The 27801-nt window shown below is 50.9% G+C and overlaps 1 protein-coding gene and 1 long non-coding RNA gene across 4 annotated transcripts in view; one reads left to right on the forward strand and one right to left on the reverse strand.

The window, feature by feature from the left end:
* The window catches only part of RHBDF1 (rhomboid 5 homolog 1), a 37561-nt gene extending 13073 nt beyond the window's left edge, over positions 1-24488 (reverse strand). The window contains exons 1-5 of one of the 3 annotated variants that reach the window (XM_035549227.2): positions 24353-24488; positions 23490-23577; positions 8489-8630; positions 6223-6353; positions 546-759 (exon numbers count right to left, since the gene is read on the reverse strand). In XM_035549227.2, the coding sequence (XP_035405120.1) occupies positions 546-759; positions 6223-6353; positions 8489-8608 (465 nt within the window). In that variant the 5' untranslated portion in view covers positions 8609-8630; positions 23490-23577; positions 24353-24488. Of the gene's footprint in view, positions 1-545; positions 760-6222; positions 6354-8488; positions 8631-19557; positions 19833-23489; positions 23578-24352 lie in introns of those variants that run through there. The other 2 variants (XM_035549226.2, XM_035549228.2) reach the window with 2 other exon arrangements.
* Positions 23796-25807, forward strand: LOC118249365 (uncharacterized). The gene is made up of 3 exons (XR_004779028.2): positions 23796-24070; positions 25354-25535; positions 25639-25807. It is a non-coding gene; the product is annotated as an uncharacterized LOC118249365 (long non-coding RNA).
* The last annotated feature ends 1994 nt before the right edge of the window (positions 25808-27801 follow it).

A 27801-nucleotide genomic window follows, 5' to 3' on the forward strand; every position in this document is an offset into this window, starting at 1 on the left:
TATGACAGAGTTTTGCCTTTGTAAAACGGCAGCAAAAAGCCTGAGCTCAATGTTCTCAGACATGCTGCACGCATCTAACCACCATGGCACCAGAGTGACCCCCAAATCCTCAGCAGGGCTGCCCTCAATCCATTCATCACCCAGTCTGCACTGATACTGGGGATTGCCCTGCAGGCTTTGTGCTTGGCACTGTTGAGCTTCATGAGATTCACATGGGTCTATTCCTCAAGCCTGTCAAGGACCCTCTGGATGACACCTAGCATATCACCTGCACCATTCAGCCTGGTGCCAGCTGCAGACTTGCTGCAGATGCACTCAATCCCAATATCTATCTCATTGATAAAGATATCACATAGTATTGGTTCCAGCACAGACCCTTGATGGACACCACTTGTTACTGGTTTCCATCTGGACATTGAGCCACTGACTGTAATTCTTTGGAGAAGACATGTTCAGGCAGAACTATGCCAACAGAGGAGTTAAAAGTGGTAAAGACACTGTGCAGGAAGCTCACGATGGCCTTGAGTCTATCCCAGGTTACTCACCTTTTGCATGCCCAGCTGGCAGGGCCCAACATAGAGTGGAGGGGGGGTTTCTGTGCTTGTTAGAGAAATATTGTCCTGACTGGGCAAGTCCATTTCCCGGATGACCTGAGGTTTCAGCTTCCCATACCGCAGGCTGCAGTGGCGAAGGCTCTTTCTCTGCCATTTCTGTGTAGCATCACTGTCTTTGCTTACTCCAAACCAGTCAGCTGTGCCTCTGAAAGATGTCAGCATACAAGTGCACAGGAGCATTATGTTTGCTTGGACAATGCAATTGAAAAGACAAAACCCCTGGTGGTCACTTCCAGCCAACCCCAATCCGAATGTAGGCAGAACTCTTCCCCACGATCATCTCACGGCCTTCCCTCAGCCAGTTTTAGCAATCTGATATATGCTGGCCAGAAATGTTCAACCATCAACAGCATTATTTTCTCTCTTGAGACAAAAGAAAAACAACATGAGATTCAATGTGTGTAATGAACAATTAGTTCTGAGTTTTCCTAGAAAGAAAGAAGAATAGATGGAACAGAAATTCACATAAGAAGTCGGTGAAATGGCTTTTTCTTTAAAAGCCATCCACAGAAAACACTTACCATCTTCAGGCCAGCTCTAGGTCCCCCACTGTGGGACTATACTTTTCCATGGCTCTGTAGCTTCTCCCAGTGGCCACCAGAATTCACTGGTCTCTCCCAGCTGCCTGCCACACTCCCAGAATATCCCCAACTTCTCCTTCTCATGCTGCAGGATTTCCATCCTGCTCAAAATTAACATTAACAGCAAATGTGGTCCTGCTCTCTGCTAAGGCAGGTGCACATAGCTCTGTGCTGCTGGTGGCAGAAGCAGGAGCACAATGCTGCAGCCACAAAGTAGGTATGCTGCCAAGTGGCTGCTGTCATGGAAGCCCACTGGATCAGAAGCAAAATCCCAAGGAAGGTAGAGAGGGATAGGTGTGAATTAGACCAACAATCTACGTCAAATACTACATGAGAAGCTGGTATCCTAAACATACAAAGATCATCGCAGCCCTGCCAGGCCTTTCCCACGGTGGTTAATCCTGCTTCAGAAGGTGGCGAGCTGTGTCAGCCTACAGCTGTCTGGCCCAGGTGTCGAAACTTGAAAGTCCTTCCAAGCCAAACCCGAAACCCTCGCCTCAGGCCCCCTGCTCAGGTGTAGGATTTCCAGCTGCTGAGAAGCAAGACCTCACAAATCACAAAGGGAGTATCAAAACATACATTGGAGTAAAGGGTAGGTTAAATCTAGAATTACATCACGCAGGGGAACTGAGTCAGTGCACTGGAGGCAGGAAATTAGTCCTGTGTTTTCCTTATTCCACCCTACAGAACAAAGATACCATCAGCAAGCAGGTGAAGGTGTCCTGACACTACGTAAAAAGACACAAATTCAAAACAGTGTCTCTCCAGCTAAAACCTCCAGATTCAAACAACCACACATTGCCCACAGCCTTCTCCAACTTCCCAGTGACCCAGAACAGGCCCTTCAGTGGGCAAAAGGTCGAGCGGGCCATTGCTAGATCTTACCCAACCTCACTGAGCCAAATTTCTCCAAATGCCTCCACCTAGTCAATAGGGGACAGACCTCACAGAAGGGGCTATGCCCAGCTCAGACCACTGCTCTGCTCCCACAGACCCACAGCTTGTCAGAGCAATCTTTGTCCCTATTCCGAGTGGAAGGGCTCAGGGTAAGTGCCCGGCCTGAAACACCTGAACCAAGTCCACAGCACAGAGGTAACACGCAGGCTGTGCAGATGCACAGGCACAACACACCACAAAATGTTCTTACAACACAACTCAGACTTCCATAACCAACATTTCAACACCAAGGTGGCCTTGGGTGACTAGGGGCCACTCCTCAAAGGGAGAGAGGAAAGAGTTGTTTGTGCCCCTACTAGCCCACTGTGGAAAGAGCAGTGCCTCAGAGCTCTCTGAAACTGTGTTCCTGTTAGCACGGAAGGACAAGCACTACCACAGCCACTCTGCACAGCAAGTACCACTCCTGAACTGCCAGGGACCACTGCTGGTCCAGTGCCAGCACAGAGATCTGTCCTACTCTCTGATCATAGCCAAGACAGTCCATGGGAGCCTTAGAACAGAGTTCAGGGTATCTGGAGCACCCTGGAAAAATAACGAACACTCTGTCCACCTGGGGAGCCCCATCACCTCCTACAGACACCCTGGAGCACTGTAACCAGCAATGAATTGACATCAGGGGCTGGCTCCTGTTCTTCTGTTGATTTGAGCTGATCAGCTCTGACAGTCTGAGCCCAACCGCAAGCAGTTGCAAAGGCAGACACAGTGTCAGACTGCCACCTGGCCAAGGGTAGCAGTGAGGAAGGTAGGATGAGAAGGGACACCTGGGCATTAGGTCCAGTCCCTGCCATGCACAGTCACGGTTTACTGAGCTCCAGTCTGGGGTTGGTGATCGATGGCCACTGTGCCCTGGACTCCTGGAGTGGCTCATCTCTTTGGTGCTAAGTAAATGAAGGTCTCCACCTCAAAAAGAAGACAGTCACATTTGGATTAGAAAAAGTCATGATGTCAACCAGCTCTGAGCTGCATTCAGACCGATACAACTAGCATCCATTTGGTGCAGCTTTTTCTCTTTCCTCTTCTGCTCCCAAGAGGCTTTGGGGCCAATATACGCATATTCCACATGTTGCATTAATGTTGGCAAAGACAGGATGCACTGTGGCTGCCCTAGGGAGATACTGCAGTTACGGTGAACACGAGGAGGTTGACAGCTTGTTAGGAGAGGCAGGAGGGAGTGAGGCTGGCGAGTGGACAGTTTGTTAGTCCCATGCTACATATTGACAGCTGCCTACAGATTTAGTAGGAGTGACCATCGTTTTCTGTTAGACACACACATGAACTTTCTCCCTGCCACCCATTTGCAGGCCTCCTGGCCAGGCCTTGGAAGGCAAAGTGGTTTCAGCAACAGCCAGAGTCTGTGCACTCCACAGCAGCCCTTGCACACACATGCAGGGGTAGGTTGCACACTCGGTTCTACCAGTACCTGAAGAATGATCGGGGCAGGGACTGCCGCTTTCTCAGGGAACTCCTGCCCACCCGGTGCCCATGAACAGGCAGGGTGTGACTCCTTTGAAACCGTACCTGCCTGCTGCAAAGAAAAGAGAGCTGAAGGGAAAGAGCCCACCAGGCTGTGAAGGTGGGCAGCAACCTACATCCAAAACCTTCCCATCTCTTTACTTAACCCCATCAGCAGCAGTTGTGCCACGCTGCACACAACAGAGGGCTCCAGGAGGTTGCTGAATCCCTTTTGTGCATCTACATCTGACGTATGTCTCCCATTGGTCTTGAGGACACAACAGATGCTGCAGTCTCCCTTCACCCCCAGACCTCTTTGATCAGCCTTCTTCTGCCCAGACAACCAGCTACAAATCCCACTGTCTGGCTTCAGACAACAGTGTGAAACAATGCAGATGTCAGCAGAATGAGATATGCTCTGCTTGGATACGGCTATCTGATGCCACTGGAAATGCTCTGGGGTTGTTCTCGCTGGCCCTGGCAGGGTCTCACCTGGGGCACAAGTCTATCTGTGCCACACCTACTGCTTTGATTGGACATCTTGAACACTGTAGGAGACTGGAAAGAGTATTAGATGCTCCACTGCAGCACCTGAATTACTACCATGCCATATTCTGTACCATACACTCTTGAATTTAGGCTCACACCTGATCTGTGTCCCCCAAGAAGCAGTGAACAGGAAGGTACAGAGTGCTGTTGCCAGAACAGTTTCACATTCTGTGCATAACTGGGGCTGCATTAAGTAACAAACATGGAAGTCAGCCTCTCTGGGCTCACAAAAAAAATCCCAGAGACACCTTTATGGATATATGGTCTGTAATTCTTCGTCACATACCTCACTGGTTTTTAGGTCATTCCTCGGTACTTTGCACTTCCCTGTCTTTGTTTCTGGTCCATTATTTCATCCTTTTATTGCTAGGTCTTGTGCATTTCCTGCAGTTCTGCCCCTTTCAGGGTTACAGAATCACTACCCAGACCACTAAGCACAGGCACAGAGGCAGCCACCACCTGGGCCCTGGGACTGCCATTCCAGCCTGTGCAGGCAAGAGAAGACATGGCACAGGTCTGTCAGTGCACCACCCGCACATGCCTGTCCATAGCCCTGATGCTAGGCATGACATTAGCACCTCCCTCAGCATGCAGGAGCTTCACCACCACTGCCCAGCACTCCCTCCTTGCTCACTGTAGCTCCGCGTGCCTTGTCTTACAGTGTAGTAGAGCTGGAGGCAAATTTGTTCCCCGAGCACTAAAGTGACTCCTGTCTCCCACACCTCTCAGCCCTACGCAGCTCTACACACACAGCACATGTTGGAGGGACCTCTGGGGAAGGAGGCTGCCCTGGCCCCTCTGCTTCTTGTCAGGGCCTCCGCAGCACCGTCACAGGGTATCCTCTCATCCTTGATGTGCTCTTGCCTAATTGTCCTGGCACAAACAGCTGTAGCGGCCTGCTCTCAGGCCATGTTGATGTATGGACGTGTGGGTAAAAAGTGGCTGAATGACCAGGCCCAGAGGGTGGTGAGCAGGGCACTAAGTCTGGCTGGAGCCCAGCAACCAGCAGTGGATCCCAGGTGTCCAGTCCTAACATCTTCATTAATGATTTAGACAATGGGGCGGAGGGTACCCTCGGCAAGTTTGCAGACAACAGACGTGGGAGGAGTGGCAGATACTCCACAGGGCCATGCTGCCAATGAGAGGACCTGGACAGGATGGAGAAATGCGTTGACAAGAACCTCACAACAATGTAGGGCCACAGGGATGATGAAGGGACTGGAGCACCTCTCCTGTGAGGAGAGGCTGCAAGAGCTGGGACTGCTCAGCCTGGAGAAGAAGAGGCTCAGGGGGATCTCACCGATGCCTACAAATCCCTGAAGGCAGGGTGCACAGAGGATGGAGCCAGGCCCTGCTCAGCGGTGCCCAGGGCCAGGCCCAGAGGCAGTGGGCACAAACTGGAGGAGGCTCCCTCTGAGCACCAGGAGGCATTTCTGTGCTGTGCAGGTGTCGGAGCCGCACAGGTTGCCCACAGAGGCTGTGGAGTCTCCTCCTTAGAGATCTCCCAAAGCCACCTGGACACGGGCCTGGGCCCCCTGCACTTGGGGGAGCAGATGGGCCCAGGGGGACCTCTGGCCTCAGCCATGCCATGAGTCTGCAACTGCTAAGGATGGGCTTCTGCCCCCCCTCCCCACAATCACATGCTCTCAAATACCACACCAAAGCAAGGCCAACACACCACATCACACCTTCTCAGCTACACATCAGGGCCTGAGGTATCCTATTACTCAGAAACAGACAGCTTCCCAGAGCATTGGAACACTCAAAACCTGTCTCTAATTGGCAAGGACAATACACTGTCCTGATCACCACAATTTTCCACCCAGAACCTGATATCTCGCTTACAAAAAACAATCCTGTATAGCACTACTGGGCTCATATACTGGGGACCTATCTGCTTCCACCCTCTGCCCCAACCTAATGATAGACAACAACGGAGACAACTTAATCCTGCTTTGACAACATGCCATGTAAGTGCCAGGCAATGGGACAATCAGAGGCCCATGAATAAAGAATGGCAATGGACGGCAGAATCCACTAAAGCAGGCTGCATGAACTCAGTATCTCACCTCTTGATGGTCTGGGTGATTGAGGTCTGTCGTTGTAGCACCGGTCTCCTCACTTCATTAGGCAAGGAGGGCACGCGGCTGTTGTCAGCAGGCATGCTCACACTTCGCAGAAAGGCCTGACGTCTTGTTGGCTGTGAAGAAAAGCAGAACGGGAGTCAGCATTCTCAGAGAGATAATCTACAAGGCCAGCCAAGATGTGAACCATTTAGTCAGCAACTCAACAGCCTCCCTCTCCCCCCAGCCCAAGCCACAAGCTGGTTGCATGCAGCTGAGCAGCAAAATCAGGCTAACAAAGACTGAGTTCATGACTGGCTAATGTGAAGAAACAGGAGTGGACCTGCAGAACAGAGCAGTCAGCACCAAGGACTTGACAGCTGCATGTTGCAGTAGGTTTCAGCTCAGACTGGCTCTAGCCTGTCCCATGGATTGATGTCCATGGATCCTGCAACACATCCCTCTGGCTTTTCTCTAGCCAGAAGGAACTGAGATGACACGTTCCTAGACCACCACTCCACAAGGTGAAGCAAAGCACAGTAAGCAGGTCCAAGTGAGATTTGCTTCATAAGCAACTCTGGATCTGCACTAAAAGCCTACGAAAGTTGCGGGTGAGTCTGTGCTGTAGTTGCTGCCTGGCACAGGATAAGCGAGCTGGGAAAGCCACATCAGCTTTGTTCATAACCTAATTGTCTGGATGCACTCAGGTCTGGAAGCTCATAGCTTCTCCTGGCTGAATGTCACCTACCAAATAGGACACAAATCACCTGACTGTTCTCAGCTAACCTCCCCAAGGCTGCTCCAGATGAATTTTTCATTAGCTTGGCAGAGACACCATCTCCCATTTCTAAAATGCAGGCTGAGCAGACAATCCCTCTGCTTTAATTGCCAGTGAAGCTCCGACCAACTGTTTCTCTGGTCAGACACTGTCTCAAGAGTGCTTGCAACTCTAGCTCTGCTGGCCAGAGAACTAATAATTTCCACTGATCTTATCATTTTTGTTATGTTTTATGTTAAAACAATGCATATACACTCAGGTTATAAGCCACAGGAGCCTGTTATGCAGTCTTATCCTAGCAGCCTGTACTGCACATGCTGGACTTTCAGAGAACATCATCTACACCAGCTTGTAGGTACAGAGTCCCTCTCTAGAAGATGCCCAGCTAGATTTAGAGATTTCAGGTAAGAAAACATCCATCTAAGCCTTAAGTGACTCAGACAGCTTCAACCTGCACAGTTAAAGCCCTGTATTCACTTCTAATCCTTGCAGACTGAATCCCAATCTCCTTCCTTCCATGAGAAGATCAGGACCAAGATGCATCTACCAGAAGCTATCACATAGATGAAGTCAATTTTTGTCCTTGGATCAGAATGGCAGAGGCCAGTCCTCACTCTTCCAGTAACAGTATAAATTCCCTCTTAAGATAAGCACACCCTCAACTCCCCTCCAAAGGAGCTACAGAACCTTCCATTTCTCTGCTGGCTAAACTGTTCTTGTGTATTACCATCTGAGCCCAGACACCACACTCCACCCATGGATCTGGGCTCTGTGCAAGACCTCTCTGGCTCTGCCTTTTTTGCAGGCAGTCGCTGTTCTGCAGCAAGGTCATAAGCAGCCAGCACCATCCTACCCTGGTCTCACCCATAAGAGTTTTTGTCACTCTGAAGCAGAGATTCTTGGTAATTCTTCCTCTTCCCAGCAGAAATATGTATGTTTTACTCTCATACTTTGTAGAGTTCCAACTAACCTATCATCCTGTCTCTACTCCACCACTCTTCAATGATTCCTACTTCTCTTCCTATGTGATTTTCTTATGCTCATGCTGGTAACAGCTTTATGTTGCCAGTAACTGTTCTTAATCTGCTGTTACTGACGAGAGCCTGCCATTATCTTGGCTATTCATAAGTCAGATTTGTTCCCTGCTCATTTCAGCAGAACTCCAGCACTTCCAGGCCCTCATATTTCTCTAGGAGCCCTTCACTTCTCCAGTTCCTTTAAGAAATGTTTGTTTGGCCACCTCAATCCCATATCCACCCCCAAGCCAGGACACTTTTCACAATCCCCACATCCGAACAGTCACATCCACTGATCTCAGCACATCAGCAATACACTCTCATCCTCTCCCTTCATATTGCCTTCAAGGGGTCGTAAATTTACCCAACGACCTGTCATCACACAGCACTGTCTTTCTCTCAGCCAGGATTGCAGCAGGGCTCCGCACACCCCCACCACAACCCCACAGACCTTCGCTCCTGGCCCCGGCCTCTGTACCTGCACTGGCAGAGGCTCTTCTGGCACCGACATGGGCACCGGCACCGGGATGTCCAGTTTCAACCATGGTGGCTTCTTCCGCTGCAAGCTGCTCGTGCTATCATGTCGCACCTCCGACATTGTCCCGCGTTTGTCTTCAAGCCTAGGAGAGGGGAGAAATCACATTTGGGAAGGGGCCGGACACATCCCTGACACAGTGCATGTGGGGCCAAGCAGACTACCCTCCTGTGGGCCGTGATTTACAGGCCCCAAGCCCCACAGCAGACAACTTGCCAAGTGCACTTGCCAAGCACCTGGCAAGGGTTCAGAAGTCTCAGCTGCTGTCAGCCCTGGTCAGCCAGGGCCAGACACTCGGAGCACGTTTCTGAGGCCCACAGGACCTCAAGCCAGGTGCTGGAGATCACAGTCACAAATTTTAGACTCACTTCCCATTAAGATTTCCTGAGACTACTGTGGAATCCAGATTCCACAAGAAACACTCAGGAATTAAATCTTAATTAGATCTGGATCCATTCCAACCAGCTATGTAACTGCAGCACTAAAAGTCACTGAAGCCCCCTCCAAAACCAGCCTGTGACTCACACAGGCTCCTTTGCCCACCCAAAGCCAAGCACCACAATTTCCTTACTACCTACTATTTAGCAATTAGCAAGTGTCCATTTGTAACTGCTGTTTCTAATCTCCTTTAAATGTAATCATTTTCCAGAAACACACCATAGCGCACAGAGTGCACTATGCAAGTACATAGTGCACATAGCAAGTACAGCATGAACGTTAGAGAACTGGCATTAATTCTGAACTGAGTGGTTTTCCTACATAAAAAATAATGATATAGTATTTAATATCTTGTTAATAATAGTGTTACAGAAACACTAAAGTAACCAGAGTGACTCATTGTCGTCTTGTCCACTATCCTGTATCTCAAATTTCTCTGCCTGTTTAGGTTGCACGCAGTGAAACAAGAACTATGTGACTTCTTCAGGCTGTGAGAGTGCCTACTTTGCTGCACATGCTACAAAAAAAAAAAAAAAAAAAAAAAAAAGGAAAATTGATGGGGATTCAATCACAGATCTCCACAAGTGCTTGCCAATCAGAGCTATTCTACAAGCCCCTATTCCTTCCTAGCACATACACAATCGCAAGCTAGCAGTGGGAAGCATGTGTCTCGAACGGGACAACAGATCCAAGAGGATCCCTCCTTGTGTCATCCTAGAACACAGATCCCACAGGAGACAAAAAGTCAGAGTGCCAGCCTCTTCCCCTCCCATAAAGAACAGAGGGAACGAGAGTCCAGTTAACTTTGCAGGTACACACATTATGAAAGGGAGCAGAATGCTCTCTTTGGATTAAAGCTCAGCACTTTTACAGTGTTAAAACAGACAATTCATTCTGAATGCACGATGAATCCAAGATGCAAGGCAGGAATTCTGAGTGGCCAAGTCCTGGGACAGGACCAGAGAGTCAGTGAGACCTCCATCCTTGGAGACATCCAGCACTCAACGAAACAAGGCCCCTGAGCAGCCAGAATTAGCCTTGTGCTGTGCAGCAAATGAACCAGACAGCCCGCGAAGGTCCCTTCCAAGCTATATTAGGCTCTGGTTCTCAGAAACAGACTGCTTTTCACAGCATTTTCACCACGCTCCCACAGCTCACCACAAGTGCTCTATAAAGGGAGCCACACAAACAGTGAGGCTTACCATTGCAGAAGGTACATTGCAGAGGGGGGAGCAGGTCAACAGAAGGGAACGGAGGGGGACCTGGATTGGGTTAGAAGAGAATCTTGTCTAAAAGGAGGTGAAGACCAGCTGCTAGCTCAGTCACACAAGCTGGGCTGGCTGCCAGGAGCACCATGCTCAGCTGAGCTGGAACAATGGAAAGCGAGGACTCAGCTGTAGGTGGATGAAGGTTAGGTTTCAGCAAATACCACAGGCCCCCAAAAGTCTGGGAATTCACAATCTAGCCTGTACAGACATAACTCTCTGCACATCCACCACCACCCCATGTGCACAGATGCAGTGCCACGCAATAAAAGGTCACAATTTCTTACTGTCCTCCATCCGTAGCTGCAGGGGTGCCTAAACGCACCTGTTCCAACTTCCTACAAGATGAGAATAGCAAGGGTATTAGGGGGGCGCCTGCCTGCTTGTGTTTACTTTTGAAGGAGATTTGGTTAAGTACTGGATGTCTCCAAGGCATGGCCCTTGCCCAGGCACAGTCTAATCCATCACCTAAAAGAGTTAAACAGAAAGCAAACACCTCAATATCAGGCAACAAAATTTGGCACAACACTCTCCTCATCTTCACCGAGGAGATTCATATCTTGAGGTCCTCCATGCCATGCAGGAGCCCTCAGTGACAGGGACAGCATGGGAAGCTTGCAAAAAAAGTGACCCTTAGCAAAAGCAAAGCATTAGCCAGAGAGGCTCAAACATACTCTGCTTCAAGGGCTTAACACTGCACGATCTGAAGGGTAAATCCACTATGAGACAGCTACGGACTGGCACAAGGGAACGTGCGAGTGCGACCCCATCCCAGGCACGGCACCGGCACACAACAGGCACTTTAAGTCGAATATGGCGAACGACATTCTGATGAAATTGGTGTTCAGTCCCCCTTCCTAAATTGCCACAGCAGGGACATGCCAGCATCCTTCACCAGCTTCACTGCAACCCACAAGCACTGGGATCTCCACATGCCGCACACAAAGAAGAGGCCAGAGCACGCACATGCATGCGGTCAAGCCTTACTGCTGTCCCCAAAGGTGACTCACCTTTGTGCTTTAGGTAAGAAAAACATTTCAAGATGAGATTCGCGTAGCTGGCAGGGGCAACAGACTGCTTTCTCTCAAGCTTCAGAAGTTAAAGAGTGCTTTATAGAACTCTTGGGAAGGCTGGGGACCCCACTTCAGTATTTGCTTCACCTGAAGGGTTTTAACCTACATCTCCCACCTCCTTTGTGGGCACATCAGTCAGAAATTAAGAACTTCAAAAGCATAATGCACAAACACTTTCCACAAAAAACTAAAGTCCAGTGTTACAGAAAACAGTATCCTGCCTCAGAATGATGTTAAACAAAAAGTAAAATGGGCATCTGCCATATAAATGTATGTAATGTCTCCTGTGTTCTTGAAAAAACAGCAAAGCATCAAAATGCACATACAATAATTGTGTAAGAACACATAGTATTTAAAAATCAGGAGAGTTTTAAGGGAGACTGCAAACAGAGTACTTAGCTGAGGAGCAAATTCTTCCAACAGTTTAACCCTTATTACTTACTAAACCATCAATTTATAAGGGTGCAGTTTAGGCAGAGCTGTTCAGAGTTCCCAATTGCATATGCACATTTGGACTGGCCAAGAATAAATCTTACATACACACAAGATGTCTGCACACTGTGAATACACGGCCACAGCACAGATCAACCAAATACCTCTGACACAGGCAGGAGAGAGATGGGGGTATGGCCACACAAGGTCTCCAGGAGGTTCAAGGTGCGACTGAACATGGATCCAGCCATATGCACAGCACTGCTGGATGGCTGGACATCTTTGCAGCACGTGTAACACCCATTATTACACCTGGCCTTCACTCAAAGTGCTGCGGTTACTAACCTGTGGCTCAGCACTGCACTAAACGCACTTCCTGAGTTTCACGCTACCCCCTTGATTATTTTTAAGGGGTTAGTGTTTCAGGACACAGCATCCATGTACTCGTTCTGGCCTAGAGCCTTCATCTCAAAGTTGACTGCACTGACACACAATTCATTTGAATGGTCACATATCCTCGAACAATCCCAATTTCTCAGTACTGTCCTAATCAGTGTTTTCAAGAGGTCACTGGCAGCAGCAGGACAGGAACATACACAGCATAGCCACGCAATGTCAGGCCAAGCATCTGCCTAAATCCGGTATCTCATTACCAGCAGAGGATGCCTGGCAATCAGTAGAGGATCACTTGACAGTCGTATCTCCCAGGACAGAGTCATTGCATGTGCTATGAATAACTCAGGAACATCTTGTGCCAGAGATGTCTTTGCATTTAATGGTTCTTTGCATCCATCCCCATATCCATCCAATGATTTTTCTTCCAGAATTTATCCAACCCCCTTCTGAATCCATGCAGTCTTTTAGTATTCCTTACTGCCTGTGGCAAAGAGCTGGAACACATGCTGTGTGACAAGCCATCCTCTTCAGTTTGTCTTTAAACCTGACGCTTCCTGCGTTCACTCAGTGCCTTACAGTTCTTGCTCTAGAAGAGTGAACAGCTTTTCCCTGTCCCTCTTCTCCATGCCAATCCTGGCCGTACAGATCTCCTCCATGCTCTCCCTAGCATCTTCTCTTCCCACATACACAGCGGGATCCCCGCCCAGGAGAGAAGCACAGGGGCTGTCTGAAGAGGCCCGGAAGAGGCAGAAGGGCCCAGTACCTGCCTGGGCTGCTCCCTGCAGCGCTGGCACACACCCAGGCCTGGCACCACCATCTGCACTGCCCGGCCTGCTCTGGCTGCCCCCTCAGCATCGTAAGACTGAGGAACTGGGCAGCACAAACTCTGCCCCAGCACACACGTTGAACACACGGCATTTGCAAACCCAGCTGCATGTTACAACTGCGGTGGCAGCATAAAGATGATTAATAAAGACCATTTCAATTAAAAAGCAAACAAACAAACAAAACCCTTCATGGTGCAGATACTCCAGTAAAGTTATCTTCAGAAGCACCTTGACAAAGCAGGGTCACAGTACCAAAGTGAAAGCTAAATCCACTGCGCTGTGGCGCAGGCTAAGAAAGAGGGAGAGCACCTTAAATTCTGAAGTTGGCACATGATCAAGAAAAGCTGCTTAGCAAATTCCACTGACCCGAACAGAGAACGGAAAGCCTTGTGGGGAAAGTCTGAGTATGCTCCTAAAACTGACAGGCATCTCAAATATATTCTAAGAGCTGCACAATCATTTCCAAGACAGAGCATCCTTCCATTTCAACACACAACCGAAGCTACTCCCCTAAAAGCCTGTTGATTTTCTTCTTCTGAAATTTCCACTGTTAACCAGCATTTCCTTTTGAAATAAAGCTGTTGTTTTCCCCAAAAATTTGCATTCCAAATGCAAAAAAAAAAAAAAAAGAAGGAAAAAAAAAACACACGCTTCATCCAACCCTACCACACAAACAAACATTGTGCTTTTTCCCCCACCACCACTGTGCTCCTCGGCAGCACAGCATGTGCATGCTCTTACAGACACCCCCAGGAGGTAGCAGCCACTGGAGCTATTCTGCCGCCATCTCCTCACCACGTCCCATGTTCAGTCCCTGATGACCCTCCAACTGTTTTCCTCCGCTTTTCAAATCGCCGTCACTTCAACAGCTGCATTTGCCGTGCCTGCTGTGCAGAGCCCCCGGCAAGGGGTCTGTTCCGGCAACGGTCCTGGCTGAGGCATGCTGGTGGGCTTCTGAGTGGAAACACAGCAAAGAGAACAGGATCCTAAATGTGTTCTGCAGCCAGCATGAGCCAGGGGAGCCAGCAGGCTGCTGTCTGTGCCTCTGTCTGCAGGAGGATTTCTGCTGGCCCAGCTAGCCGGGAGAAGGCAGGAAATCCAAGGAGAAGAGGAGCAGCAGGGTTTCAGCCTCACGACTGCCAACACCACCATCTAGCATGGATCAGACCCAACAAGTTACAAGTAATATCCCAAATACTGGGCACAAGCCAGACCTTTAAAACAAGCCAGACGGAGGGGCTGAGGGCAGGCAGGGACGGGGAAGGCAGGCCAGGCCTGTGTCCCTGCGCTCTCAGGGAAAGCTGCCAAGGGTGCAGCAATACTCAGGCTTCTGCCGCGACCTCCATCCACTGCGTCCTGCCCTAAGGAACCACCTCGAAAACGAAACAAGGACATCAGCACTGCCCTGGCTGCACTCCTGCATGGGACTCTCTCCCGCTTTCCCGGCCCTCGCTTGCTGAGCTCAAGGGAGATGCCACGAGGCTTTGCAGAGCTGCCGACAGCCCGGCAGAAGCTGGGATCAGGGCGAGCTGGGAACCTCTGGGCACGGGCCGGGCAGCAAGCCAGGAAAATACGCTGTCCTGTTCGCCCTGCCCCGCAGGGAGCTGGCAAGCAGCAGGACTGCTGTGCCCACGCGGCACCCACCCACCGCCTGCTGCCCTCCGCCACGCGGGGCCATGCACCAGCTCCACGCGGGTGCCGGCACAGGCTGGTGCTGCCAGCAACCCACAGCAAGTGGCAGGAGGTCGCCAACAGCCTGCCTTCTTCTGGCAAGCAAACCCACCCGCCAGCTGCCCAAAGAGCAGGCTCACTCCAGCGAGCCGCCTCAAGGTGTTTCACTAGCACAGAGCTAACCCTACCCAGAAGCAAATGACTTCTTGTTGATCTGACAGCCCGGAGAGGCTCAGACAACTTTGGATAAGCTGTGTGTAACCTGAGACAGGAAGGATAGGACCCGCCTGTTCAGTGATAGCTCACCCTGATATCAGCTGAGCTGGAACAGCAAACCACGGTCCTCCGCTTGGGTGAAACATCTCTGCTCCATCCCAGCCCGGCAGGTCAGCACTGGGGAGCTTTATTTAGCCCCACCAACACACGCAGTACGCTGAGCCCTGCACTCTCCTCAGGACGTAGACCAGATGAGAACTGAGAAACAGCCAGCCTGTCGATAAAGGCATGGCCGTCCGTTGCGTGGCACGTCTGAAAGGCCTGTCCCGACCCAAGCTGTCTTTCAAATATTTTTTATGTTCAAGCAGAACATGGAAAAAATGATTCTGGGGTATGAGAAGCCTTTGTGCAGGTTCCAACGGAATGGCTGAGGGGCTGCATTCACCTTGGGGAAAGTGCATTAAAAGGCATGGGATCTCCCTCCCTCCAGGGAGCGTACGCCATCCCTACATACTGGCACCCTCGCAGCTCTGAAGAACAGCAGCTCTCTGCCTTTGGGGGTCAGAAAAACACTCGAGTTCATCCTGAGACGTTGTGGGGACAAGCTAATACAACCCGAGAAACAACCAGGGACCAGGGATCAGCTGTAATCACGGGAAGAGGAGCAAAAGACAATGCACGCAGATGCTAAACCTAGAGAGGCAGGGAGAGGACAACCCGTCCCATCCCAGACAGGTCAGGGCATTATCCAGAAGTAACAGCAGAAGAGAGCTCTTTTCAACCAGTGCTCTGAGAAGAGCTACAACAGAAGCTACGTGCTTGAGCAGGCGGCTCCAAAACCACCTGCAAGCAGATCACGGAAAAGCAGAATGTAAGGACTACCGCAGGGCCACTGCAGCAAGAACCAGCCACAGCAGGGTGAACGCAGAAGCTACATGGAAGGTTATTGACTTTTGTGGCTACCCAAGCAACCAAACCATCATCGAGGGACCTCATCGTGAGCCACTTATTTATTTCATTTGCTGAGAAATACCAGTGGAAACTTCCTGTCTTGGAAGAGGTCAAGCAGACCCCTATGACAGGAAATAGGAAGCTACATCAGGGAAAATAAATAAATAAATAAATAAATAAATAGAAGTTTTGGACTTCACACAAGGCCATGAGGAAAGAAACTGGTATGCAAGAGGCACACAGTGCAAAGCCTCACCTGGCACCCACTGATCTTGGAGAAGGTTCAGCTACACACAGAGACAGAGAGTTTTAAATGCAGGTAATAAAAACGCCTGACAGTGATGTCTGAATGTATGTGAGCCAATCACATGATCAGGAAAGCAGATCAGTTGCTTTTGTGCAACTGATTTCCCTAATTTTCAGGAAAAAAAATGTGGGTCATGATGGAAACCAACTAAAAACAAGCTCCCGTGGGAACATGAGTATGACAAGCTTTCAGAGCAGCCCTGTGTGGGATATGAGGGTCATCCAGGTCTGGTGGCCTCGTATTGAAGAGAGAAGAAAAACTGAGCTCAAAAACTCTTCTGATTCCTGTTAGTCCCTGGATCTGTAGCTAAACTTCTCCAAGAACAGGTTAAAAGATGACCCCAACTGCAACCTGCAAACACTCACAGGCAGCAGACTCTGATCTTCCAGGTCCTTTTGTTCCAGCAGACAAAAGGCAGAGCAGGAGTCAGCACACAGAAGTTAACGCTTACAATTCAAGCTGCAAAGATGTCACAGCCACTTGAAAGAGATGCAAGGCAGGAGAAGCAGCAGTGCCCCCAGCTGCCGTGCTGCCCCCTTCCTCGTGCTGGCACAACCATCCCCGCAGCTGTTGGGTGACCTGCACTGGGAACCAACCCGCGTTAGCTCAGCAACGAAAACGGTTTGTTCCAGCCCAAGCTCCTTCCCCAGCCCAAAGTCACCACATGGCTCCACAAACACTTGTGCCAGCACAGGGAAAGAGGAAGAGGCAGGAACAACAAGAGCAGCTGGAGCTAGATGACAGAAATGCTTCTCGAGGCAGTACAGTTTCACGCAATTATGAAAACGTGGCCAAAACCTCACATTTGTAGCACTGTGGGAAGCTTAAAATTATCACAAGGCAGGTGGTGGGTTCTGCATCTCTTGAAGCTTAAATTGTTTTCTGAAAACTGCCGTCAGTGCAGGTGTTGAGTGCAGCAGGAATAAAGTACTACTACTTCATCAGAGCCAGAGTGAATTTTTGCCGGAGTCCCTGAATGGGAAACCAACTCCACAGAAGTATGAAGCTGCAGGGAGCTGCCAGCCAAGCCTCACACAAGGGTAGTTTCCACAAAAGGGTTTCCAAGGGGCCAGCTTCCCCTGCTAGCCTAAGGCCTGCAGCCCTAACAAAGGCAGCCGAGCGCAGCAGACTGGGCAGAGGCGCTGCCTTTTCCATCTCCTAGAGCACCCAGCTGACAGAAGGGTGTTCGCAGCACTACCCAGAGCCCAGACAGGGCCCAGATCAGGAGCAACGAGCATCCAGCTCCATCTTCCAGAGTAAATCTACAGAGCTATCGACAACCTACCTAGAAACCAGCAAGGGGAACAGCCTGAGCATAAAACATCACCAACAAAGAGGGGGGAGCAGCAGGAAGCTTTCTGGAGTACTTTGGTGTCTTTATCCTGTTTGTGTTTCCCCGTGCACACACCCTGCAGCTTCACACAGACCGCCAGCCTGGCACCACGTGCGATGGCCACATTTACAGCTGCTGCATCCTAAGGCTCTGGCCGTAGCACACCACTTGTAGGCTGCATCAGGGCACGGACCGATGATGGTACCTGCTCATAGCTCCAGCAACAGTGCATCAAGCACAGAGGCTGAGAAGCTGGCACCAAGCAACGCTTTCATTCCTTAGGGAAGCTGGTAGAGTCATCCTCAGAAGGAGCTGGCTTTTCCCTTGAACCACCAGCAGCTACCAGACAGCTGATGCATCTCAGCATGCTTACGCAGGAAGCCAGGATACTACTGCTGGTCCAGTGCCGCAGTGAACGTAGCCAGACTGGATAACAACTATAATCACATTAACAACTCAAATATTAACAAATCCAATTATAAACAACAGACTGCCAACAGTGGAAGTGTATCCAGAAGAAGGCTCATCTACACAAGCCTAGTTCTTGCAGCCTTTTCAAAGGTGCCTGCTGGGCTAGCGGTGCCAGAGCCGAGGCAGCAGCACTCTGGTCTGGGGTCCCCAGCAGCATCAGAGCAGTCGCCTGGGTCTACATTCTTCAGCGTCACTGGAGCTCCTCGCTGACAAAGAAGCAGGAAAGGGTGATCACAGCAACTATTTTAGTACACGTTCAACCCACTGCAAAAATTCACCAGGACTCCAGAAGGGATTGTACTGGTTTTCGTTACTAGTAAAATGGGTGCACTGTAAATACTGGCTGTTCCATGAGTACCAGGGACACAGCAGTCACCTCAATTATGCAGTAAGGTAAGATTCAAAAAAGGTTTTGATAGCACAGTCATGATCCCACACTAGAACACAGAAGAAAACAACAACGACAAAATCCTAACACTGTATTTTAACAAAGGTTTTGTTTTTTGTTGAAATTCTGCATTTGTAACTTTTTTTCCTGTCAGCTTGCATATTTGTCACAAGGACTGCAATTCAGGACACAGAAAGCTAAGAAAAAGGCACCAGTTTGACTCTCAAGGCAGAAGAGAATGCTGGCTCTGGTTACTTTTGGAACAGCTGCTGCCCATGCATTCACCTTAGTATTAAAGGCAGCTAAGTATCACTATTTGTTGTGCTAAATAAGAATGCCTCACTGGCAAATGAGATCAAAACTGCCACAGATGACAACATTTCCTATGGAAAGTTACATAAAAGCACACTGAATAGCAATCTAAAAAAAAAAAATCTTAAAGGAAATAACAAACACTAAAGCCACCAGAAGACATTCTATATTCAGAAGGGATGGAAGCAGCAGCATCTGAGCCATGCAGGCCAGCTTTCTTTGCACGCCCCTTTGAAATTCACGGCATCTTCACACGGCATCACACACCTGCTTTCTCCAACGTGACCATGGTTCTCTTCCCCCAGATACAAGTTAGAGTAAGCCTGCATGCACCAGCAATGCCAAAAGCAATGAAGCCCAGTGGAGATAATTCAATATATATACACACACACACACGTTTGAACAGCTAAGGATACAGAGCAGAGCTGGTTCAGCTAGACCTGCTCTTGTTAAGCATTAGCTGATCTAGCCAGGGACAGACCTGCGGATAGCCTTTGACACAGGCGAGCTAGCCTGCCCCTCCGTTGCTCCAATTTCTGCTCTGGCTGGTGCTTGACAGCTGGCCACACCACCTTCTCTTGCCTTGCCTCATGGGAAAGCAGTTGCAGGAAGAGCTCGCCCTGCTCTACAGGTGTGTGCGCTCATGTATACATTCATGTGTGCCCAACGCGCTAAGTCATTTATAATACAAATAATCAAAATTCTAACTTTGTTTTAGGGGGGGGAAAAAAAGTGAAAGGTATTTTTTAAATCCAATTTATAAACTGAGCAAATGGCATGTTCTCTCTCACTGCTCCCTCTGAATTTACAGTCCCACGACAGAGAAAGGGTAGGCATGCTCACACCTTTTGGCAAAGCAAATCCTAGACAGCTGTCTTCTGTGGTTGACTTTAAAGTAGTGATCTCTGAATTCAAGCGACAGAGAAACGTACCTGCCATCTGCCGATTGCTACAGGGCAGTAACACCTGAAACACGGAAGCTGTATTCATCCACCCCAGACATCTGAGTCCTCAAGATCTTACAAATCAAGCTGTTACAACTTTCATGAAGTTAAAGCCAAGCAAAGCGCCAGACCTGTAGAACTGTAAAAGCAGCATCCTGTGCAGCTTCAGGATGATCTCATACAGATTGTTCCTTTTAAAAGAAAAACCTTCAAAGCAGGGATTGCTACTGACCAGCAGAGCAAGTGGCTGTCCCTCTCTCAGCAGAGTGGAAACAGGAAGGGGAGGAGGCAGCAAAGGTATATTATCCAGAAAAGGCAAGATCAGACATGTCTTTGTATCTCTTCTCCCCCTGGGAAGCCTTTTGCAACACACTTCTTAGATCATTGAGAAGAAATTAAATTTCCGGTAATAATCACTGTGTTTTAGAGATGCTCTGATTACTAAGGCAAGGTCTGCTTGTTGCTGAAGGTTCCAGTCTCTTTGAGAATGTACCCGCTGCTCAGGTTTGTATTGCAATAGTTCTAACAATTTGACAGCATGCACAAGACACCTTCCATTGTGCTTCAAACAGCGCACCCACATAGTTGAAAAGCAAGCCCAAAGGAAATTTCAGCATGCACAAGCCTCACGTCAATCTGGCATTTACTGTCTCTGCAGCAGAGCATACAACCAACAAACCTGTCCTACACAGCACTTGGAGACTCAACAGTTAAGGTTAACATGAAACATAAACTCTCCACCTTCACCAAGCAGCAAACAGCCACTGTTTGTTATTCAGAAGGATTTGACCAGAGTTTGGATGATGTGCCTGAAAACTCGGCTACTGATTTGCTCCTTGTGGCATCATCCCAACACTCTTTAAAAAAAAAAATAAGAAAAAAAAAAAACCACTTCCTCATTCCTACAGCAGCACTGACTGAAACAGCAAGTATCAGGGACTGTGATCTCAAGTGGGCTTCAACTAGTCCTGGAGAGCAGTTAAAGGAGCAGGACCAAAACCAGAGCAGGCGGTCCGAAACCCCTGAAGTTCAACTACCAAGGACACAACCGTGCGCGGCCTCGGCACAAACACCACTACCACTGCTCCACATCAATGCCACAATCCAGCCTCTCTCTCTGAGAGCTGCCCCAGACCTACCAATGGCATCGTGCAGCCTGCCTGTGAAGAGAGGTTTGGCAGTCAAGCCTTGCCCTCTCCTTGTGTGCTCACACGAGGGTCTCTGTGCGAGCAGCGATCCATGTTCTGAGTCAGTTCAGGGCTCTTCAGGGCTGCAGAAACAGGGCTGCTAGCATGACCACAAAAAACACCGTCTGATAGATCCGCTTGCTTTCAAGGGTAAATCTGCCTGTTGCCTCCCTAGTCTCGGGTCTGATAGCCGCAAGGGCTGAGATCATCCCTTCCTAAATATTTGCTTGCATGGTGGGTGCTGACCTCAGAGGGGAGTTACCGGACACTAACGGAGCGAGCAGGTCACGATCTCCATTCAGTTCAACTGGTTCGTCTGCTAGTTCTGAACAAGGCAACAAACAATCGAACAAATTAAAAATATATAGCCACAACTGGGGAGATGACAACCCACCTGACAGTGGACATTCTCTCCTCCTGTGAAAAAAGGTGACCATCTTCATTCTACCTTCCAGGAGAACGGGGACATTTTACCCAGACACAATGGTTCCCACTAAACTCAGGTTACAGCTCCCACAATGCAGTCTGTAGCTAGAGAGGCTGTCATGCTCTCAGCAGAGGATGCAACACAGCTCTGTGCGCTGGCAGGCAATGCGTACATTCCATGGGTTTCCTAAATCTACAACAAGTACATATCCAGTAGCAGGGAGGCAACCTTACAATAACAGTGCCAGATCTGCACAGTTCCTGTCTGCTTCATTCCAGCTAATGATGACAGAGTATTAGACATAGGGCCCAGCATCTCTTCAGCTGAAACAAAAGGAAACTAATCCACATCTGAGCTCAGAAAAAGATACGAAGGAACCCATCCTCAGGTTTTAAGTACTTTTACTGGAATGGGTCATACATTGGTGACAGGCAGGTGGCTGCAGGAATAGGAATTAACAGAAGTGTTGTGTTGGGTCACAGTTAATGCTGGAACCTCTGAGAAGGGTGCATGGTCTCCATGGGATGCCAAAGCCTCCAGAGATAACTAAGGAAGAAAAGCAGGAGCCACAAGGGAAGAATATTATCAGAGACTGCTCTGCCAGATAACAGCTCTTGAGATGCAGATAGAGAAATGTCAGATGTTCAGCTCACGGCCAATCCCACTCGGCAGGCAACATCCCCAGCAGCACAGTGGGTGCTCTGCCAACCTTTTCCCTGGACACACTGAATGGAAAACAACTCAAGACTCCTGTTCACGTTGCCCATCTCAGACCTTCAGCACTAACTAGGCTGCATGTTCACACTGCAGAAAGATCTGATACACTGAATGGAATCAAACCTTTACTAATTATATCTGAGCATGTGGGCTCTGTGCCCAAAATAAACTGTCCTGTCATGCTACACTCAGCAGACCCTGCCTCTTTCAAGGCAACATGCTGGGACTTGCTGGCTACTCTCTGGGGCTGGATTCCAGAGGAACAAGACCAATGATCCCAAAAGGAATTCCTACTCCTGCCGTGCAGCCTCGCTCTGCTGCAGGACTGCTGAAGACCCCCACTAAACCGAACCTGCTGTCCCCAAATCCCGCGACAAGGCACCAGCCCCTCTGGCCCTGGCCAGGTGCAGAGGCCAGGAGCTCGGTGAGGGCCAAGCTAGGGCCTACCCTGCACAGAGCAAGAGCAAGACGTTCCTCAGCCCTGGGCCAGCCCACGGCTTTCCCCAGAACCTGAAAAGCCAGTTTGTAGGCAGGTCTCTTGCAAATGTATTGCTTAAAAAAAAAAAAAAAAAAAAAAAAAGGCCTGTCATGGGAAGTCCCAGAGCAGAACTAGTTTCGTGGGATTTGCTTTTACACCATGCAGCTTTAACCTCCTTTCATGGGAACCCGCTGAAGCGGGCACACCGCTGACACACGACCACACAGGAGAGTTGCTGCCGCCCTGGGGACTCAGGACCAAGGAGTACAGAGATGGTGGCAAAGCTTGCTCCTCCATTCCAAGCCCAAAATCCCCCTTGGGAGGACGGCCGGGCCCCAGCTCAGGAATGGCCCAGCACAAGGACAGCGGAGACCTAGGTTAACAGTGGAAGCACTGTGGTAGCCATGAGGATCTACAGATGAAGCAGCAGGAGGGAGAGGCGATAGCTGTCACTAGGCTGACAGGCTGGAGAAGGGAAAGAAAAAGAAAAAAAAAGAAGAGCAGACAGGCTTTCAAGCACACAAGGCCGTTCTGAAAGTCCTTTTAACAATTAAAACGTGAAGGAGGCACCTAGGAGCCCATTTGGTTTTTCCAACTATCTCAATGGATCTAGCACTATTTATCACCTCTTGCAAACACTGCATGGCTGAGATAGAAGAGCTGGAAAGCAACGTAATTCCACGCACTGGAGTGCAGACCCAATTCTCCCAAGGCTCTGCTCCCCAGCTTGTCCCAAGTGGGCCCTTTTTACCCCGCTTATGGCACAAGGGGAGCTACTTGTCTTTGAATCAGCATTACTGCCACTAAAACATCGTGTGCCTTCTTCATCCCATGCTTCATTCATAAGTGCCTTCAGTTCCCTTCCTTCAGTGTTTGCTGCCTTGTCCCTTCCCATTAAGTATAGCTTTCTTCCCAGAGGAAATCAGCAGCCATAGGGACAAAAACAGGAAGAAAAGAAACAACTTCCTGCTTGCTCCCAGACCCAGGCATCCCTGACCAACGCTGCACGCTCCACCGCGAGGCCAACCTGCAAGAGAACTGGCAGCCAGAACCAAGCGTTGCACAAGGAACACTCCAAGGCCAGACAGAAGTCATTTGTGCTGCCACTCACCTCTCACATCACGGGAAAGAAAAGCACAAGCCAAAATACGCACAAGGGGCCCTCCGTTGCAGCAGCAGCAGCTACGTGTGTGTTCGTGCTACAATGGGGGAAAGGACCGGTCACATTTTTGGAAGCCCAAAAGGATGCAGCACTGAGAGTGCAATCCTGCAGAAGTTTTCACAGAATTATGGAATATCTGAGTTTTTGCCAGATTTGCCTTGGGCTGCTGCAATTCCCCCACTTCAGGCCAGCAGTGCAATAGTATGAAAAGTCAGCTCAGGGACTGGATCCAGAGGAAAACTAACCTTTACCTACAAAGATTATGATCCCCTATCAGCTCACAAGGGGGCTGCCAAACTGCCAGCGTAAGGGGACAAACGGGTGGCAACGCGTGGCGAGGGACAGCTGGAAGGGCCTGGAGCTCCTGCGTGGCCCTGGGTCAGCTTTAAGCCGGCCACGAACCCGCACCCTCACCTCCAGCCGAAACCTCCGGGGTCACCGGGGGTCCCAACGCCACCCCTCCGAGGCAGGACCCGCCCCCGTCTTCCCTGCTGCTAGAGACCGGACCGGCCCCACGCCGGACCCAAGGGGTAGGACCTGTCACCCACCTGCGGCACCGGGACGAGGCGGCTGCCCCGCCACCCGGCCCTCCGCAGCCTCCCCCGGCCGGCCTCCCCCCTCGGTGCCCGGGGCTGCCCGCCGGGCCCATGCCGCCAGCAGGGGGCTGCCGAGCCGCGGCGGAGGCGGCGGGGCCGCGGTGCGGGACGGAGCCCGCAACTCACGTGCGCGCCGGGGCAGCGGGGTTCCCTCCCCCCCCCGACCTTTCGTTCTCCCCACCCGCACCCGCACGCCGGCCCCCGCCCCGCACTCACCGGGCAGGCGGGGACAAGCGCAGCGGCGGGGCGCTCAGCACCGAGCCGCCGGACTCCGGGCCGCCCCGCTGCGGGCTTAAGGGGCCGCCGCCGCCGCCGCCGCCGAGCTCGGCCCGGGCAGGGCGCGGAGACTCCTCCCCCGTGCCAGGGGCCGGCCGGCCGGGCACGCCATTCACAGCCGCGGCATGCAAATGGCCGCTGGGCTCCGCGCCGGCTTCGGCGGCGAACGCCCCGCAGGGGAGCTGCGAGCGCCCGGGGCCGCGGGGCTCATCCCGCCGCGCCGCCGCCTGAGTCACGGCGCAGGAATGCGCCGCGCCGGGCGGAAGCGGCCGGCCCCGGGCCCCCGCCCCAGGCCTCCCCCTTCGCCGGTGAAGGCTGAGCCTGGAGCGGCCTGGCGGGGCTCCTGGGGGTCGGGGCTCTCCGTCCCCTCCCGTCCCCTCCCCGGCCGCGCGGTGACGGGGACGGGGTTGCCGGGGAGAGGCAGTCCCGTTAGCGCCGAGCCTTCGGCGTGCTCCTGAGTCGCTCCCCCAGAGCGCCCGGCTCCGCCAGCAGCCCCGCCGGGGGCGCCTGGAGAGCCCCGAAGCTGGGATTTCGGTGTCTCCCCCCCCCCCCTCCCCCCCCCCAAATATTCCTGTGATTCCCATCCGGTTCTTCACAGCTTCTCCAGGCACATGGTTAGGGTATCAGCCCTTCCCTAAGCTCTTTCTTTCCTCCCGGCCTCAACGTTTCCCCCTTCTGGATGGCGTACACCCATCTCCATTGCTCAGTAGTCCTCGCCTTTGTCCTGGGACCGCTGCCCAAACTTTCTCCATCTGGCTCTGTGGTCAGCATGTATTGCTCGTGCAGAGGTTCACTAAAGCCCCAGCGGACGCTTCAGTAGGGCCTGCATCATGCACATCCATCTTCAGCTGGACCCAAACCTGCAGCTGCGTACTTTTTAAATTTTAGCAATAACCGGGGGAGGGGGGGAGTATTCCTTGCCATCTTACTGCACCCTCCAGGCCGACCTGCACATGACGGTGTTGGAGAGGAGTGGGGTGGCTGCCGGTGCTGCGTGCGAAGGGTGAGCTCATCGCCACCACCCTGCACGTGCCCGTGTGCAGCAGCGACAGCCACGCTTCGATGGCAGCCCCCAGAGCCCCGCTGACTTCAGCACGTCACCTCAGCTGGTGAGCGTATAAAGGTCAGCCCCAGCTAGTCCTCGGCAAGGTGGAGACCAAATTGCATGCATAACCCTGCTTGTCCACAAAGCCCCATGAAGCTTAACAGACACAAATTATTTTCAGATGTTCCTACCACATAAACAAGGAAAAGAAGAGTCCAGTAACATAAGAGAGAAGGGGTGAACTTGCAGGCCCTTCAGCACCTCCCAGAAGGAATGCACTGGAGCCAGCTTGATTCTGACCCACCCCTGCTCTTTCTTAGCCTCCTTCCAACAGTATGTGCATTTTGCAAGAAAAATAAAGTTCTTACACTGAAACGTGATTTATTGCTCCCACAGACAGCACTCCTCACTCCATCCCACATGCTCAGAGAGTCCCTCCGGGCCTGCGGGGTGGGATTCCCTTAGGCAACTGCAGGCATCTGCACTTACTCGGGTAGACTCTACCCTCTTGGTCAAGAATACGCTCTCCTTGCTCCCATTGCCAGCCAGGGTGTTCCTCTTTCAGTGCACTGAGTCGTATCAGCCTAAAATACATTGATAAAAAGTGACTTAATGCCAGCTTCTGACAGCAACGTCCAGCCTGTGATCATGACATGAGACATGTCCATAGGATGTGCAGGCACTGGCACAGGCTCCCCAAGGCAGCGGTCACGGCACCGAGCCTGCTGGAGCTTGAGAAGTGTTTGGACAATGCTCTTAGACACATGGTTTGTTTTTTGGGTGGTCCTGTGTGGATCCAAGGGTTGGACTGGGTCCTTGTGGGATATTCCATGATTCTACGATAGGAGCCCTGCTGGGGTGGGGGGGGTAGTAGGTATGGGTCACAAGGCCAGTAATGTGGCTCATGACCTCTTTTCTTTGCAAGCTTTCAAAGATTTCATCCCACAGAAATGTAGAAAGTGACTTGGTCGGGTGCCAGCTACCAAACAACCTCCATCTCTTCACTGCTGTCCTCTGCAGCATTGCCAAATGGGAATCTCCAGGTAGCTCACTGGCCACGGTGCGGGGCAGAGTCTTTACCAAGATGCTCTTGAGCACAAGCTGGTGTGCCTTTTGGAACTGATGGGACATTTGTAGGCTGTGAAAGGGGGGAGTAGAGCCAAGCACCAGCCACCAGTCCTGGTCCCGAGCCAGTCATCCTGACTGCTCGGGGAGCACATTGCTCTAAGAGAGAGAAGTAGTCCTTGCGAGACACCAGGCAGAGGACTCAGATGGTGAAGGAGGTATTTTCATCTCTACTCGCTGAATGTTGCTCCCCAGGAAGGCCTTAGGAAATTCCCCTCCAAAGCTGGCATCTGTTCTCAGCGGGGGTTGTCCCCAAGCTGCAGTCCTGTTCTCCATCCCTCTCCAGCTGGTGACCAACCAGCAACTACTAGCGTGGGTTCCTCTGTGTTTAGACTGGGATACCAGGTGTTTGCCTCCAGTGGTGTTTCACATGGGTGTCATCACTCAGGGTCAATGTGAGCCTAAGGCTGGTCATACCCACCCTGACCAGAAGAGCTTCCCAGATGCAAACACACTTCTCAGAGGACAAAAACCACTATCTGGGTCTTTGGTTTCACTATTTGGAAGAAAAAGAGTTCTCCTGAAAATAGAGGAGCCTCTGATCTTTTTCTGAAAAAGGAAATACTTAGCTCAGGTCTCACCTAGCAAAGGGGGAAAACTGAAGATTATTTGCCTCACTCAGTGTCCAAAGGGGAGGAATGTTGTAGGGGGGGAATTGCAGGGAGCACTTCTGTTCAAAACATGGCCTCTGAGAACCAGCTGAAGGACAGTTACCTTTTGGTGCTTGATACGTTTAACAGGAACATGTGATTACATCAATTTGCCTCATTCTTCTCTGCTGGAAGCTGAAGTTTCCTCCCTTCTGCTTGAAATCCACGAGAAACTGTGATCCTACCACAAGACGTGGTCAAGACCCAGTGCAACAGATATCCTCCATTGTGAAGTACAGAAGTTTTACGGCCGCAGCTCACTCTCACTGCTCCCTCCAAGCTGGGCGAGCTGCACACTTGCCCAGGCACTCACGGGTCTGCACCAGCCAGACGTCCGGGCAGCACAGAATGGCCCGTGGGTAGTTCACATGCTCCTCATCTTCATCAGCACCCCACGCTTCTCCCTCCTGTACGCGTTTGTATGCAATGCTCATTGGAACAGTTATCCTGTGTAATCAGGCATTGAATCTGCCAGCACTGACAGTCTTAAGAGCCTTAGCTGTCCAGCTATGCGGCATTAGTGCAGCCTGCCTTGGGAATGCAAAACACAAAAGCCAATTTTCCTTCGA

The sequence above is a fragment of the Cygnus atratus genome, chromosome 15, assembly GCF_013377495.2.
Source record: "Cygnus atratus isolate AKBS03 ecotype Queensland, Australia chromosome 15, CAtr_DNAZoo_HiC_assembly, whole genome shotgun sequence".
Classification (NCBI taxonomy): Eukaryota; Metazoa; Chordata; class Aves; order Anseriformes; family Anatidae; genus Cygnus; species Cygnus atratus.